General features: G+C 52.0%; 1 protein-coding gene across 1 annotated transcript in view; it reads left to right on the top strand.

Moving 5' to 3' along the window:
• LOC124020620 (E3 ubiquitin-protein ligase MARCHF4-like) overlaps positions 1–16912 on the top strand; it is a 22883-nt gene extending 5971 nt beyond the window's left edge. The window contains 5 exon segments of the mRNA XM_046335855.1: positions 15186–15341; positions 15749–15854; positions 15857–15940; positions 16249–16433; positions 16436–16912. Of these exon segments, the coding sequence (XP_046191811.1) occupies positions 15186–15341; positions 15749–15854; positions 15857–15940; positions 16249–16433; positions 16436–16738 (834 nt within the window). The 3' untranslated portion in view covers positions 16739–16912.
• Positions 16913–17240: the final 328 nt, after the last annotated feature.

Here is a 17240-nt window from a genome sequence, read left to right as displayed (position 1 = left end):
TCTGGGCGGAGGTCCCTGGTTCACCGGTTTGTCTGGGTGGAGGTCCATGGTTCACCGGTTTGTCTGGGCGGAGGTCCCTGGTTCACCGGTTTGTCTGGGTGGAGGTCCCTGGTTCACCGGTTTGTCTGGGCGGAGGTCCCTGGTTCACCGGTTTGTCTGGGTGGAGGTCCATGGTTCACCGGTTTGTCTGGGTGGAGGTCCATGGTTCACCGGTTTGTCTGGGTGGAGGTCCATGGTTCACCGGTTTGTCTGGGTGGAGGTCCATGGTTCACCGGTTTGTCTGGGTGGAGGTCCATGGTTCACCGGTTTGCCTGGGTGGAGGTCCCTGGTTCACCGGTTTGCCTGGGTGGAGGTCCATGGTTCACCGGTTTGCCTGGGTGGAGGTCCCTGGTTCACCGGTTTGCCTGGGTGGAGGTCCCTGGTTCACCGGTTTGCCTGGGTGGAGGTCCATGGTTCACCGGTTTGCTTGGGTGGAGGTCCCTGGTTCACCGGTTTGCTTGGGTGGAGGTCCCTGGGTCGCCGGTTTGCTTGGGTGGAGGTCCCTGGGTCGCCGGTTTGCTTGGGTGGAGGTCCCTGGGTCGCCGGTTTGCTTGGGTGGAGGTCCCTGGGTCGCCGGTTTGCCTGGGCGGAGGTCCATGGTTCACCGGTTTGCTTGGGTGGAGATCCCTGGGTCGCCGGTTTGCCTGGGCGGAGGTCCATGGTTCACCGGTTTGCTTGGACGGGGGTTCCTGGGTCGCCGGTTTGCCTGGGCGGGGGTCCATGGTTCACCGGTTTGCCCGGGCGGAGGTTCCTGGGTCGCCGGTTCGCCTGGGCGGGGATCCATGGTTCACCGGTTTGCTTGGGTGGAGGTCCCTGGGTCGCCGGTTTACCTGGGCGGGGGTCCATGGTTCACCGGTTTGTCTGGGCGGGGTGCCTGGGTTGCCGGTTTGCCTGAGCGGGGGTCCATGGTTCACCTGTTTGTCTGGGCGGGGGTTCCTGGGTTGCCGGTTTGCTTGGGTGGAGGTCACTGGGTCGCCGGTTTGCCTGGGCGGGGGTCCATGGTTCACCGGTTTGTCTGGGTGGGGGTGCCTGGGTTGCCGGTTTGCCTGAGCGGGGGTCCATGGTTCACCGGTTTGCTTGGGTGGAGGTCCCTGGTTCACCGGTTTGCTTGGGTGGAGGTCCCTGGTTCACCGGTTTGCCTGGGCGGGGGTCCATGGTTCACCGGTTTGCTTGGGTGGAGGTCCCTGGGTCGCCGGTTTGCCTGGGTGGAGGTCCATGGTTCACCGGTTTGCCCGGGCGGAGGTTCCTGGGTCGCCGGTTCGCCTGGGCGGGGGTCCATGGTTCACCGGTTTGCTTGGGTGGAGGTCCCTGGGTCGCCGGTTTGCCTGGGCGGGGGTCCATGGTTCACCGGTTTGTCTGGGCGGGGTGCCTGGGTTGCCGGTTTGCCTGAGCGGGGTCCATGGTTCACCTGTTTGTCTGGGCGGGGGTTCCTGGGTTGCCGGTTTGCCTGGGCGGGGGTCTCTAGGTCGCCAGTTTGCCTGGGTGGGGTCCCTGGTTCACCGGTTTGCTTGGGCGGGGGTTCCTGGGTCGCCGGTTTGTCTGGGCGGGGTTCCTGGGTCACCGGTTTGCCTGGGTGGGGGGTCTCTGGGTCGCCAGTTTGCCTGGGCGGGGGTCCTTGCGTAACAAAGAGTTGAAGACCCCTGAATTTGCCCCATCTTCACCCAGTCTTTCACTGATGAAGACATATCCTCATGGTCTGTCTCTGTGTTGACATTTAGGGAGACACTAGTCTAGTGTCTGATGATGCCCGTTGGAGAACATTAGAGAGCATCTCTCTCCCTCTGCTCCAAATTACATCACATTATAGAACACTACTGCCTGGAGTGGTAGTTGCAGTAAGCCTGTCTCTGGGTGGCAGGCTGCTGAAAGCTGTTTGGCGCTGAGGATAAATGAATATGTGTCCCAAATGGCACCCTAGTTGCTATCTAATGCACTACTTTAGACCAGGGCCCATAAGGTGGCCCCTAGGGTGCCATTTGAGCTGCCTCCTCAGTATAAAGAGTGTGTTAAAGCTTTGGCTCAGTCTGGGAGCAGGAGGAGGAAATAAAACACATTCAGGAGAACCAGTGATGCTGTCGGTCAATCTGAAAGGTCTCCTATTCATTCATACTCTCTCCTCCCTCCTCTCTCTCTCATCCCTCCTCTCTCTCTCATCCCTCCTCTCTCTCATCCCTCCTCTCTCTCCTCCCCCTCTCTCCTCCCTCCCTCTCTCTCTCTCCTCCTCCCCCTCTCTCTCTCCTCCCCCCCTCTCTCTCCTCCCTCCCCCCTCTCTCCTCCTCCCCCTCTCCCCCCACCCTCCCCCCTTTCTCCCTCTCCCCCTCTCTCCCTCTCTCCCCCTCTCTCCCCCTCTCTCTCCTCCCCACCCTCTCCCTCCTCCCCCTCTCTCTCTCTCTCTCTCCTCCCTCCTCTCTCCTCCCTCCTCTCTCCCTCTCTCTCCTCCCCCTCTCTAGCTCCTCCCCTCTCTCTCTCTCCCCCTCTCTCTCTCCCCTCTATCTCTCCCCCCTCTCTCTCCCCCTCTCTAGCTCCTCCCCTCTCTCTCTCTCCCCCCTCTCTCTCTCTCCCCACTCTCCTCCCCCTCTCTAGCTCCTCCCCTCTCTCTCTCTCTCTCTCTCTCTCTCTCTCTCTCTCTCTCTCTCTCTCTCTCTCTCTCTCCCCTCCCCCTCTCTCTCTCTCCTCCTCACCCTCTCTCTCTCTCCTCCTCACCCTCTCTCTCTCCTCCCCCTCCCCCTCTCTCCTCCTCCGCCTCTCTCCTCCTCTCCCTCCTCTCTCACCCTCCTCCTCACCCTCTCTCTCTCCTCCCCCCCCCCCCTCTCTCCTCCTCCGCCTCTCTCTGTCCTCCCCACCCTCTCCCCCCTCTCTCCCTCTCCCCCCTCTCTCCCTCTCTCCCCCCCTCTCTCCCCCTCTCTCTCCTCCCCACCCTCTCCCTCCTCTCTCTCCTCCCTCTCTCTCCTCCCCACCCTCTCCCTCTCTCTCCCCCTCTCTCTCTCCCTCTCTCTCCTCCTCCTCCCCCCTCTCTCACTCAGCCTAGTCTAATATGTTATTGAATGTAAACCCTATTTCAGACACTTGTTGAACCTACTCTGCTAGTCTGACTCCTGTCACAGACAGTACAGGACAGTTGGTTCCCCGGGCGGTTTAGGTTGAATTAGGTTGGATAACCAACGTACCAGTTCAGACCTCTTTTCAACTCACGTTGTTGTAGCCTAACTACCAGACAGCAGGCTGCACTGGGTACACATACATTTATCTGCCAGCCAGGATCAGCTTTTCTATGTCTTTATTGTGTGGTATCCACCTGTTTGTATTACATAGATAGTGTGAAATTGAGTCTAGATAATTGCCTGTCTTTCTCTGAAGAAAGGAACAGGAGAGATGTCATTATAGATGTTTGGCTTTAGAAAAGTGCTCTTCTGGGTGTTTGTGTTAACAACTGAAACATGAAAGCGAGAGAATGACATTCTTGAAAGGCTGTTTCCGCCCTCTCTGTGTCTCTCTGTGTGTCTCTCTGTGTGTCTCTCTGTGTCTCGCTCTGTGTCTCTCTGTGTGTCTCTCTGTGTGTCTCTCTGTGTGTCTCTCTGTGTGTCGCTCTGTGTCTCTCTGTGTCTCGCTCTGTGTCTCTCTGTGTCTCGCTCTGTGTCTCTCTGTGTGTCTCGCTCTGTGTCTCTCTGTGTCTCTCTGTGTGTCTCTCTGTGTCTCTCTGTGTGTCTCTGTGTGTCTCTCTGTGTGTCTCTCTGTGTCTCTCTGTGTCTCGCTCTGTGTCTCGCTCTGTGTCTCTCTGTGTGTCTCTCTGTGTCTCTCTGTGTCTCTCTGTGTGTCTCTGTGTGTCTCTCTGTGTGTCTCTCTGTGTGTCTCTCTGTGTCTCTCTGTGTCTCTCTGTGTCTCTCTGTGTGTCTCTCTGTGTCTGTCTTTGTCTCTCTGTGTGTCTCTCTCTGTGTCTCGCTCTGTGTCTCTCTCTGTGTGTCTCTCTGTGTCTCTCTCTCTGTGTCTCTGTGTCTCTCTCTCTCTGTGTCTCGCTCTGTGTCTCTCTCTGTGTCTCTCTCTGTGTCTCTCCCTGTGTCTCTCCCTGTGTCTCTCTCCCTGTGTCTCTCTCCCTGTGTCTCTCTCCCTGTGTCTCTCTCTCCCTGTGTCTCTCTCTCTGTGTCTCTCTCTCCCTGTGTCTCTCTCCCTGTGTCTCTCTCTCCCTGTGTCTCTCTCCCTGTGTCTCCATGTGTCTCCCTGTGTCTCTCTCTCTCTGTGTCTCGCTCTGTGTCTCTCTCTGTGTCTCCCTGTGTCTCCCTGTGTCTCTCTCTCTGTGTCTCTCTCTCCCTGTGTCTCTCTCCCTGTGTCTCTCTCCCTGTGTGTCTCTCCCTGTGGCCTGGTCATGATAACCATGGTAACTGTGAGATGTCTGGAACCAGAGAGGATGTGGCCTGGTCATGATAACCATGGTAACTGTGAGATGTCTGGAACCAGAGAGGATGTGGCCTGGTCATGATAACCATGGTAACTGTGAGATGTCTGGAACCAGAGAGGATGTGGCCTGGTCATGATAACCATGGTAACTGTGAGATGTCTGGAACCAGAGAGGATGTGGCCTGGTCATGATAACCATGGTAACGGTGAAATGTCTGGAACCAGAGAGGATGTGGCCTGGTCATGATAACCATGGTAACTGTGAGATGTCTGGAACCAGAGAGGATGTGGCCTGGTCATGATAACCATGGTAACTGTGAGATGTCTGGAACCAGAGAGGATGTGGCCTGGTCATGATAACCATGGTAACTGTGAGATGTCTGGAACCAGAGAGGATGTGGCCTGGTCATGATAACCATGGTAACTGTGAGATGTCTGGAACCAGAGAGGATGTGGCCTGGTCATGATAACCATGGTAACTGTGAGATGTCTGGAACCAGAGAGGATGTGGCCTGGTCATGATAACCATGGTAACTGTGAAATGTCTGGAACCAGAGAGGATGTGGCCTGGTCATGATAACCATGGTAACTGTGAGATGTCTGGAACCAGAGAGGATGTGGCCTGGTCATGATAACCATGGTAACTGTGAGATGTCTGGAACCAGAGAGGATGTGGCCTGGTCATGATAACCATGGTAACTGTGAGATGTCTGGAACCAGAGAGGATGTGGCCTGGTCATGATAACCATGGTAACTGTGAGATGTCTGGAACCAGAGAGGATTTGGCCTGGTCATGATAACCATGGTAACTGTGAGATGTCTGGAACCAGAGAGGATGTGGCCTGGTCATGATAACCATGGTAACTGTGAGATGTCTGGAACCAGAGAGGATGTGGCCTGGTCATGATAACCATGGTAACTGTGAGATGTCTGGAACCAGAGAGGATGTGGCCTGGTCATGATAACCATGGTAACTGTGAGATGTCTGGAACCAGAGAGGATGTGGCCTGGTCATGATAACCATGGTAACTGTGAAATGTCTGGAACCAGAGAGGATGTGGCCTGGTCATGATAACCATGGTAACTGTGAGATGTCTGGAACCAGAGAGGATGTGGCCTGGTCATGATAACCATGGTAACTGTGAGATGTCTGGAACCAGAGAGGATGTGGCCTGGTCATGATAACCATGGTAACTGTGAGATGTCTGGAACCAGAGAGGATGTGGCCTGGTCATGATAACCATGGTAACTGTGAGATGTCTGGAACCAGAGAGGATGTGGCCTGGTCATGATAACCATGGTAACTGTGAGATGTCTGGAACCAGAGAGGATGTGGCCTGGTCATGATAACCATGGTAACTGTGAAATGTCTGGAACCAGAGAGGATGTGGCCTAGTCATGATAACCATGGTAACTGTGAGATGTCTGGAACCAGAGAGGATGTGGCCTGGTCATGATAACCATGGTAACTGTGAGATGTCTGGAACCAGAGAGGATGTGGCCTGGTCATGATAACCATGGTAACTGTGAGATGTCTGGAACCAGAGAGGATGTGGCCTGGTCATGATAACCATGGTAACTGTGAGATGTCTGGAACCAGGGAGGATGTGGCCTGGTCATGATAACCATGGTAACTGTGAGATGTCTGGAACCAGGGAGGATGTGGCCTGGTCATGATAACCATGGTAACTGTGAAATGTCTGGAACCAGAGAGGATGTGGCCTGGTCATGATAACCATGGTAACTGTGAGATGTCTGGAACCAGAGAGGATGTGGCCTGGTCATGATAACCATGGTAACTGTGAGATGTTTGGAACCAGAGAGGATGTGGCCTGGTCATGATAACCATGGTAACTGTGAGATGTCTGGAACCAGAGAGGATGTGGCCTGGTCATGATAACCATGGTAACTGTGAGATGTCTGGAACCAGAGAGGATGTGGCCTGGTCATGATAACCATGGTAACTGTGAGATGTCTGGAACCAGAGAGGATGTAGCCTGGTCATGATAACCATGGTAACTGTGAGATGTCTGGAACCAGGGAGGATGTGGCCTGGTCATGATAACCATGGTAACTGTGAGATGTCTGGAACCAGGGAGGATGTGGCCTGGTCATGATAACCATGGTAACTGTGAGATGTCTGGAACCAGAGAGGATGTGGCCTGGTCATGATAACCATGGTAACTGTGAGATGTCTGGAACCAGGGAGGATGTGGCCTGGTCATGATAACCATGGTAACTGTGAGATGTCTGGAACCAGAGAGGATGTGGCCTGGTCATGATAACCATGGTAACTGTGAGATGTCTGGAACCAGGGAGGATGTGGCCTGGTCATGATAACCATGGTAACTGTGAGATGTCTGGAACCAGGGAGGATGTGGCCTGGTCATGATAACCATGGTAACTGTGAGATGTCTGGAACCAGAGAGGATGTGGCCTGGTCATGATAACCATGGTAACTATGAGATGTCTGGAACCAGAGAGGATGTGGCCTGGTCATGATAACCATGGTAACTGTGAGATGTCTGGAACCAGGGAGGATGTGGCCTGGTCATGATAACCATGGTAACTGTGAGATGTCTGGAACCAGAGAGGATGTGGCCTGGTCATGATAACCATGGTAACTGTGAGATGTCTGGAACCAGAGAGGATGTGGCCTGGTCATGATAACCATGGTAACTATGAGATGTCTGGAACCAGAGAGGATGTGGCCTGGTCATGATAACCATGGTAACTGTGAGATGTCTGGAACCAGGGAGGATGTGGCCTGGTCATGATAACCATGGTAACTGTGAGATGTCTGGAACCAGAGAGGATGTGGCCTGGTCATGATAACCATGGTAACTGTGAGATGTCTGAAACCAGAGAGGATGTGGCCTGGTCATGATAACCATGGTAACTGTGAGATGTCTGGAACCAGAGAGGATGTGGCCTGGTCATGATAACCATGTTAACTGTGAGATGTCTGGAACCAGAGAGGATGTGGCCTGGTCATGATAACCATGGTAACTGTGAGATGTCTGGAACCAGAGAGGATGTGGCCTGGTCATGATAACCATGGTAACTGTGAGATGTCTGGAACCAGAGAGGATGTGGCCTGGTCATGATAACCATGGTAACTGTGAGATGTCTGGAACCAGAGAGGATGTGGCCTGGTCATGATAACCATGGTAACTGTGAGATGTCTGGAACCAGAGAGGATGTGGCCTGGTCATGATAACCATGGTAACTGTGAGATGTCTGGAACCAGAGAGGATGTGGCCTGGTCATGATAACCATGGTAACTGTGAGATGTCTGGAACCAGAGAGGATGTGGCCTGGTCATGATAACCATGGTAACTGTGAGATGTCTGGAACCAGAGAGGATGTGGCCTGGTCATGATAACCATGGTAACTGTGAGATGTCTGGAACCAGAGAGGATGTGGCCTGGTCATGATAACCATGGTAACTGTGAAATGTCTGGAACCAGAGAGGATGTGGCCTGGTCATGATAACCATGGTAGCTGTGAGATGTCTGGAACCAGAGAGGATGTGGCCTGGTCATGATAACCATGGTAGCTGTGAGATGTCTGGAACCAGAGAGGATGTGGCCTGGTCATGATAACCATGGTAGCTGTGAGATGTCTGGAACCAGAGAGGATGTGGCCTGGTCATGATAACCATGGTAACTGTGAGATGTCTGGAACCAGCGAGGATGTGGCCTGGTCATGATAACCATGGTAACTGTGAGATGTCTGGAACCAGAGAGGATGTGGCCTGGTCATGATAACCATGGTAACTGTGAGATGTCTGGAACCAGAGAGGATGTGGCCTGGTCATGATAACCATGGTAACTGTGAAATGTCTGGAACCAGAGAGGATGTGGCCTGGTCATGATAACCATGGTAACTGTGAGATGTCTGGAACCAGAGAGGATGTGGCCTGGTCATGATAACCATGGTAACTGTGAGATGTCTGGAACCAGAGAGGATGTGGCCTGGTCATGATAACCATGGTAACTGTGAGATGTCTGGAACCAGAGAGGATGTGGCCTGGTCATGATAACCATGGTAACTGTGAGATGTCTGGAACCAGAGAGGTTGTGGCCTGGTCATGATAACCATGGTAACTGTGAAATGTCTGGAACCAGAGAGGATGTGGCCTGGTCATGATAACCATGGTAACTGTGAGATGTTTGGAACCAGAGAGGATGTGGCCTGGTCATGATAACCATGGTAACTGTGAGATGTCTGGAACCAGAGAGGATGTGGCCTGGTCATGATAACCATGGTAACTGTGAGATGTCTGGAACCAGAGAGGATGTGGCCTGGTCATGATAACCATGGTAACTGTGAGATGTCTGGAACCAGAGAGGATGTGGCCTGGTCATGATAACCATGGTAACTGTGAGATATCTGGAACCAGAGAGGATGTGGCCTGGTCATGATAACCATGGTAACTGTGAGATGTCTGGAACCAGGGAGGATGTGGCCTGGTCATGATAACCATGGTAACTGTGAGATGTCTGGAACCAGAGAGGATGTGGCCTGGTCATGATAACCATGGTAACTGTGAGATGTCTGGAACCAGGGAGGATGTGGCCTGGTCATGATAACCATGGTAACTGTGAAATGTCTGGAACCAGAGAGGATGTGGCCTGGTCATGATAACCATGGTAGCTGTGAGATGTCTGGAACCAGAGAGGATGTGGCCTGGTCATGATAACCATGGTAGCTGTGAGATGTCTGGAACCAGAGAGGATGTGGCCTGGTCATGATAACCATGGTAGCTGTGAGATGTCTGGAACCAGAGAGGATGTGGCCTGGTCATGATAACCATGGTAACTGTGAGATGTCTGGAACCAGCGAGGATGTGGCCTGGTCATGATAACCATGGTAACTGTGAGATGTCTGGAACCAGAGAGGATGTGGCCTGGTCATGATAACCATGGTAACTGTGAGATGTCTGGAACCAGAGAGGATGTGGCCTGGTCATGATAACCATGGTAACTGTGAAATGTCTGGAACCAGAGAGGATGTGGCCTGGTCATGATAACCATGGTAACTGTGAGATGTCTGGAACCAGAGAGGATGTGGCCTGGTCATGATAACCATGGTAACTGTGAGATGTCTGGAACCAGAGAGGATGTGGCCTGGTCATGATAACCATGGTAACTGTGAGATGTCTGGAACCAGAGAGGATGTGGCCTGGTCATGATAACCATGGTAACTGTGAGATGTCTGGAACCAGAGAGGTTGTGGCCTGGTCATGATAACCATGGTAACTGTGAAATGTCTGGAACCAGAGAGGATGTGGCCTGGTCATGATAACCATGGTAACTGTGAGATGTTTGGAACCAGAGAGGATGTGGCCTGGTCATGATAACCATGGTAACTGTGAGATGTCTGGAACCAGAGAGGATGTGGCCTGGTCATGATAACCATGGTAACTGTGAGATGTCTGGAACCAGAGAGGATGTGGCCTGGTCATGATAACCATGGTAACTGTGAGATGTCTGGAACCAGAGAGGATGTGGCCTGGTCATGATAACCATGGTAACTGTGAGATATCTGGAACCAGAGAGGATGTGGCCTGGTCATGATAACCATGGTAACTGTGAGATGTCTGGAACCAGGGAGGATGTGGCCTGGTCATGATAACCATGGTAACTGTGAGATGTCTGGAACCAGAGAGGATGTGGCCTGGTCATGATAACCATGGTAACTGTGAGATGTCTGGAACCAGGGAGGATGTGGCCTGGTCATGATAACCATGGTAACTGTGAGATGTCTGGAACCAGAGAGGATGTGGCCTGGTCATGATAACCATGGTAACTATGAGATGTCTGAAACCAGAGAGGATGTGGCCTGGTCATGATAACCATGGTAACTGTGAGATGTCTGGAACCAGAGAGGATGTGGCCTGGTCATGATAACCATGGTAACTGTGAGATGTCTGGAACCAGAGAGGATGTGGCCTGGTCATGATAACCATGTTAACTGTGAGATGTCTGGAACCAGAGAGGATGTGGCCTGGTCATGATAACCATGTTAACTGTGAGATGTCTGGAACCAGAGAGGATGTGGCCTGGTCATGATAACCATGGTAACTGTGAGATGTCTGGAACCAGAGAGGATGTGGCCTGGTCATGATAACCATGGTAACTGTGAGATGTCTGGAACCAGAGAGGATGTGGCCTGGTCATGATAACCATGGTAACTGTGAGATGTCTGGAACCAGAGAGGATGTGGCCTGGTCATGATAACCATGGTAACTGTGAGATGTCTGGAACCAGAGAGGATGTGGCCTGGTCATGATAACCATGGTAACTGTGAGATGTCTGGAACCAGAGAGGATGTGGCCTGGTCATGATAACCATGGTAACTGTGAGATGTCTGGAACCAGAGAGGATGTGGCCTGGTCATGATAACCATGGTAACTGTGAGATGTCTGGAACCAGAGAGGATGTGGCCTGGTCATGATAACCATGGTAACTGTGAGATGTCTGGAACCAGAGAGGATGTGGCCTGGTCATGATAACCATGGTAACTGTGAAATGTCTGGAACCAGAGAGGATGTGGCCTGGTCATGATAACCATGGTAGCTGTGAGATGTCTGGAACCAGAGAGGATGTGGCCTGGTCATGATAACCATGGTAGCTGTGAGATGTCTGGAACCAGAGAGGATGTGGCCTGGTCATGATAACCATGGTAACTGTGAGATGTCTGGAACCAGCGAGGATGTGGCCTGGTCATGATAACCATGGTAACTGTGAGATGTCTGGAACCAGAGAGGATGTGGCCTGGTCATGATAACCATGGTAACTGTGAGATGTCTGGAACCAGAGAGGATGTGGCCTGGTCATGATAACCATGGTAACTGTGAAATGTCTGGAACCAGAGAGGATGTGGCCTGGTCATGATAACCATGGTAACTGTGAGATGTCTGGAACCAGAGAGGATGTGGCCTGGTCATGATAACCATGGTAACTGTGAGATGTCTGGAACCAGAGAGGATGTGGCCTGGTCATGATAACCATGGTAACTGTGAGATGTCTGGAACCAGAGAGGATGTGGCCTGGTCATGATAACCATGGTAACTGTGAGATGTCTGGAACCAGAGAGGTTGTGGCCTGGTCATGATAACCATGGTAACTGTGAAATGTCTGGAACCAGAGAGGATGTGGCCTGGTCATGATAACCATGGTAACTGTGAGATGTTTGGAACCAGAGAGGATGTGGCCTGGTCATGATAACCATGGTAACTGTGAGATGTCTGGAACCAGAGAGGATGTGGCCTGGTCATGATAACCATGGTAACTGTGAGATGTCTGGAACCAGGGAGGATGTGGCCTGGTCATGATAACCATGGTAACTGTGAAATGTCTGGAACCAGAGAGGATGTGGCCTGGTCATGATAACCATGGTAGCTGTGAGATGTCTGGAACCAGAGAGGATGTGGCCTGGTCATGATAACCATGGTAACTGTGAGATGTCTGGAACCAGAGAGGATGTGGCCTGGTCATGATAACCATGGTAACTGTGAGATGTCTGGAACCAGAGAGGATGTGGCCTGGTCATGATAACCATGGTAACTGTGAGATGTCTGGAACCAGAGAGGATGTGGCCTGGTCATGATAACCATGGTAACTGTGAGATGTCTGGAACCAGAGAGGATGTGGCCTGGTCATGATAACCATGGTAACTGTGAGATGTCTGGAACCAGAGAGGATGTGGCCTGGTCATGATAACCATGGTAACTGTGAGATGTCTGGAACCAGAGAGGATGTGGCCTGGTCATGATAACCATGGTAACTGTGAGATGTCTGGAACCAGAGAGGTTGTGGCCTGGTCATGATAACCATGGTAACTGTGAAATGTCTGGAACCAGAGAGGATGTGGCCTGGTCATGATAACCATGGTAACTGTGAGATGTTTGGAACCAGAGAGGATGTGGCCTGGTCATGATAACCATGGTAACTGTGAGATGTCTGGAACCAGAGAGGATGTGGCCTGGTCATGATAACCATGGTAACTGTGAGATGTCTGGAACCAGAGAGGATGTGGCCTGGTCATGATAACCATGGTAACTGTGAGATGTCTGGAACCAGAGAGGATGTGGCCTGGTCATGATAACCATGGTAACTGTGAGATATCTGGAACCAGAGAGGATGTGGCCTGGTCATGATAACCATGGTAACTGTGAGATGTCTGGAACCAGGGAGGATGTGGCCTGGTCATGATAACCATGGTAACTGTGAGATGTCTGGAACCAGAGAGGATGTGGCCTGGTCATGATAACCATGGTAACTGTGAGATGTCTGGAACCAGGGAGGATGTGGCCTGGTCATGATAACCATGGTAACTGTGAGATGTCTGGAACCAGAGAGGATGTGGCCTGGTCATGATAACCATGGTAACTGTGAGATGTCTGGAACCAGAGAGGATGTGGCCTGGTCATGATAACCATGGTAACTGTGAGATGTCTGGAACCAGAGAGGATGTGGCCTGGTCATGATAACCATGGTAACTGTGAGATGTTTGGAACCAGAGAGGATGTGGCCTGGTCATGATAACCATGGTAACTGTGAGATGTCTGGAACCAGAGAGGATGTGGCCTGGTCATGGTAACCATGGTAACTGTGAGATGTCTGGAACCAGAGAGGATGTGGCCTGGTCATGATAACCATGGTAACTGTGAGATGTCTGGAACCAGAGAGGATGTGGCCTGGTCATGATAACCATGGTAACTGTGAGATGTCTGGAACCAGAGAGGATGTGGCCTGGTCATGATAACCATGGTAACTGTGAGATGTCTGGAACCAGGGAGGATGTGGCCTGGTCATGATAACCATGGTAACTGTGAGATGTCTGGAACCAGAGAGGATGTGGCCTGGTCATGATAACCATGGTAACTGTGAGATGTCTGGAACCAGAGAGGATATGGCCTGGTCATGATAACCATGGTAACTGTGAGATGTCTGGAACCAGAGAGGATATGGCCTGGTCATGATAACCATGGTAGCTGTGAGATGTCTGGAACCAGAGAGGATGTGGCCTGGTCATGATAACCATGGTAACTGTGAGATGTCTGGAACCAGAGAGGATGTGGCCTGGTCATGATAACCATGGTAGCTGTGAGATGTCTGGAACCAGAGAGGATGTGGCCTGGTCATGATAACCATGGTAGCTGTGAGATGTCTGGAACCAGAATAAATATATTATATTGGTAATGCTGATGATAAAAATACGCTTTTTAATGAGTGTCACACACTAACGTGTCATCTCACTCTCTCTCACTTTCTCTCACTGAGCTGATAAATCTCTATCACTCTCTCTGAGAGGATTATAAATGACAAGTTCACGGTAGAACACACTGATGTGAGAATCACACTCGCTCACACACACGCACTACACACACAAACTTTCACACATAACAAGATACGAGCGTTAAGGATTCATCTCTGCGGAGGTCTCTGTTCAAACAGATTACATGAGCTTTGGGAGGTAAGGAAGCAGAAACCTCAGCCCTGTCTATCTGTCTGGAGGAAACACGCTGTAGAATCCACACTGTGACAGATACAGAGTCAGTGGGGACATGTAGGTACAGAACTGAAGGGCACGTTACTGGTAACTCTAGAGACAAGGCTCCAGATCGACCATTCTCCAGAGCTGTGGGTGCACAGGACATGTAGGTACAGAACTGAAGGGCACGTTACTGGTAACTCTAGAGACAAGGCTCCAGATCGACCATTCTCCAGAGCTGTGGGTGCACAGGACATGTAGGTACAGAACTGAAGGGCACGTTACTGGTAACTCTAGAGACAAGGCTCCAGATCGACCATTCTCCAGAGCTGTGGGTGCACAGGACATGTAGGTACAGAACTGAAGGGCACGTTACTGGTAACTCTAGAGACAAGGCTCCAGATCGACCATTCTCCAGAGCTGTGGGTGCACAGGACATGTAGGTACAGAACTGAAGGGCACGTTACTGGTAACTCTAGAGACAAGGCTCCAGATCGACCATTCTCCAGATCTGTGGGTGCACAGGACATGTAGGTACAGAACTGAAGGGCACGTTACTGGTAACTCTAGAGACAAGGCTCCATCCAGATCGACCGTTCTCCAGAGCTGTGGGTGCATAGGACATGGCTCCTCATTCCCTACATTGTGCACTACTCCTGCTCTGGCTAAAAGTGATGCATTATATAGAGAATATGGTGCCAGATTAACCCTGTGGCAGCACCAATTATGTATATAAACCCTGGACTGCTGATGCTATGTATTGGCCAATGAGAGGCTTTGAAGCCATGTGTCGGCCATATTGGTGCTCCCCAGTAGGAACAGTCCATAAGAATGAATGGAATTCTACAGTATTTCAATTAAATGTTCAAGGACAAAATGACATGTATAAAAATATTTTTTGTTTTAGTGTGGACAGTAACATTAGTAATGTAACAAATATATACTTTAAGGAAAATGTTTTTATATATATGTTTATCTCACATAATATCATTTAAAAGTCTGCATTAAGGCTGTGATAGAATAAATATAGCTAAAAGTAATGGAGACATTAATACATGCATTTCTTTAGCTTACAAAATATTTTTGACACCGGTGTCGGAGTGTCGAGATGGAGGGGCGATGGCTTCAATACAGCGCCCCCTATCAGTCATCCAGCGTATATGTAAATCATCGGTCAGCATCCTGGCCGACACTCAGCTGGCTCACTGTAAGACAAAACCAATAGCAGCATTTTCCTTTGTGTCCCACAGGGGGAGCTGCTGAGCCCGTGTCGCTGCAGTGGGTCTGTCCGCTGCACCCATGAGCCCTGCCTCATCAAGTGGATCAGTGAGAGGGGCTCCTGGAGCTGTGAGCTCTGCTACTACAAGTACCACGTGGTAGCCATCAGCACCAATAACCCGCTCCAGGTAGGGACAGCTGTGAGCTCTGCTACTACAAGTACCACGTGGTAGCCATCAGCACCAATAACCCGCTCCAGGTAGGGACAGCTGTGATGGGACTCGCCTGCTCTTAGACTTGAGTCAGGGGGAGGGTTTTAGAGGATGAAGAGGAGAGCTCTAATTGGGTGTATATCACACAGCACTGCAGAGCGAGAGGGTTAATACTAGTGTATAGTGTGTATGAATAGTGTGGGATGATGATGTACTCTCTCTTCCTCCCTCTCTCTCCCCTTCCCTCCTTCTTTCCCCGTCCCTCCTCCTCCCCTCTCTCTCTCTTCCTCTCTCCCCCTCCCTCTCTCTGTCCCCCCTCCCTCCTTTCTCTCCCCTCCCTCTCCTCTCTCCCTCCTCCTCCTCCTCTCTCGCCCTCCCCCCAGTGGCAGGCCATCTCTCTGACAGTGATAGAGAAGGTCCAGATAGCAGCGGCCGTGCTGGGCAGCCTGTTCCTCATGTCCTCCATCTCCTGGCTGGTGTGGTCGTCCCTCAGCCCTCGGCCAAGTGGCAGCGCCAGGACCTGCTCTTCCAGATCTGCTACGCCATGTACGGATTCATGGACCTCGTCTGCATCGGTGAGGCCGGCACACAGAGGAACTCCTCCTCCTCCTCCTCTTCTTCTTCCTTGGTTGATTTATTGGGGGGAAAAGATAGACAACCCAGGGGATTCTACTTGTTTGCAACGTGGTCCCCTATGGAATACACCTCCCTCCTCCTTCATTCCCTCTTCTCCAATCAGGACACTTGAGGTGGGACATATATGACTCCCCAGACAGAGCTCTGGAGGACTCACTGTGTGATTAACCAACACTACCAACATGTTGGATTCAGGATGTATTCATGTGTAACTGACACCCTCCCCTCTTCTTCTCTCTCGTTAAAGCGCTGATCGTCCATGAAGGCCCCTCAGTGTTCAGGATCTTTAACCGCTGGCAGGCAGTGAACCAGCAGTGGAAGGTGCTGAACTACGACAAGATCAAAGACACTGAGGACCACCAGAGATCCAGGCTGACGCCCAGGCACCTGGCCCTGCCCAACCCCAGGACGAGTGCTCCTACCGGGGCAGAGCCGGGGATGACATGGTCTCCCCCTCCACCTCCTCCCTCATGGCCGCGGTGGCCGCCTCCGCGCCTGGCTACACCGGGGCCACAGCCGCAACCGCCAGCCTGACGACGGTGACGACGCAGGACTCAATGTCGGAGCAGGGGCCACCATCCCTGCCAGACCACCACTGTGCGTACAACATCCTCCACCTGCTCACCCAGCACCTCTGGACAACGCAGCAGGAGCCCCACCCCACTCAAGTCCATCCCCAGCCTCCGCAGCCCAGCAACAGCAGCCGGGAGCTGGTCATGAGAGTCACTACGGTCTGAGGCTTCAACTGAGGCCTAACTTTGTTATGTTACAACAACCAACATAAGAGAGAGAGGGGTGTGTGGCCTCTTTTTGGGAGTTTGAATGGAGGATTGGGAGACGTTGCTGCTGCTTCACAGAGACTTACATGAAGTTACTCAATGCTGCCTGGGACAGAAAGATGAAGGAGCGAGGGGGAGAGTGTGGGTGAGTGGGATAGTGTGGGTAAGGGAGAGAGTGTGGGTGAGGGAGAGAGTGTGGGTGAGGGAGAGAGTGTGGGTGAGGGGTAGAGTGTGGGTGAGAGGTAGAGTGTGGGTGAGGGGTAGAGTGTGGGTGAGGGGAGAGTGTGGGTGAGGGGAGAGTGTGGGTGAGGGGGAGTGTGGGTGAGGGGGAGTGTGGGTGAGGGGGAGAGTGTGGGTGAGGGGGGAGTGTGGGTGAGGGGTAGAGTGTGGGTGAGGGGTAGAGTGTGGGTGAGGGGTAGAGTGTGGGTGAGGGGTAGAGTGTGGGTGAGTGGGGAGTGTG

This window comes from Oncorhynchus gorbuscha, unplaced genomic scaffold, assembly GCF_021184085.1.
Source record: "Oncorhynchus gorbuscha isolate QuinsamMale2020 ecotype Even-year unplaced genomic scaffold, OgorEven_v1.0 Un_scaffold_866, whole genome shotgun sequence".
Lineage (NCBI taxonomy): Eukaryota > Metazoa > Chordata > Actinopteri > Salmoniformes > Salmonidae > Oncorhynchus > Oncorhynchus gorbuscha.
This window is presented reverse-complemented; position numbering and strand designations above follow the sequence as displayed.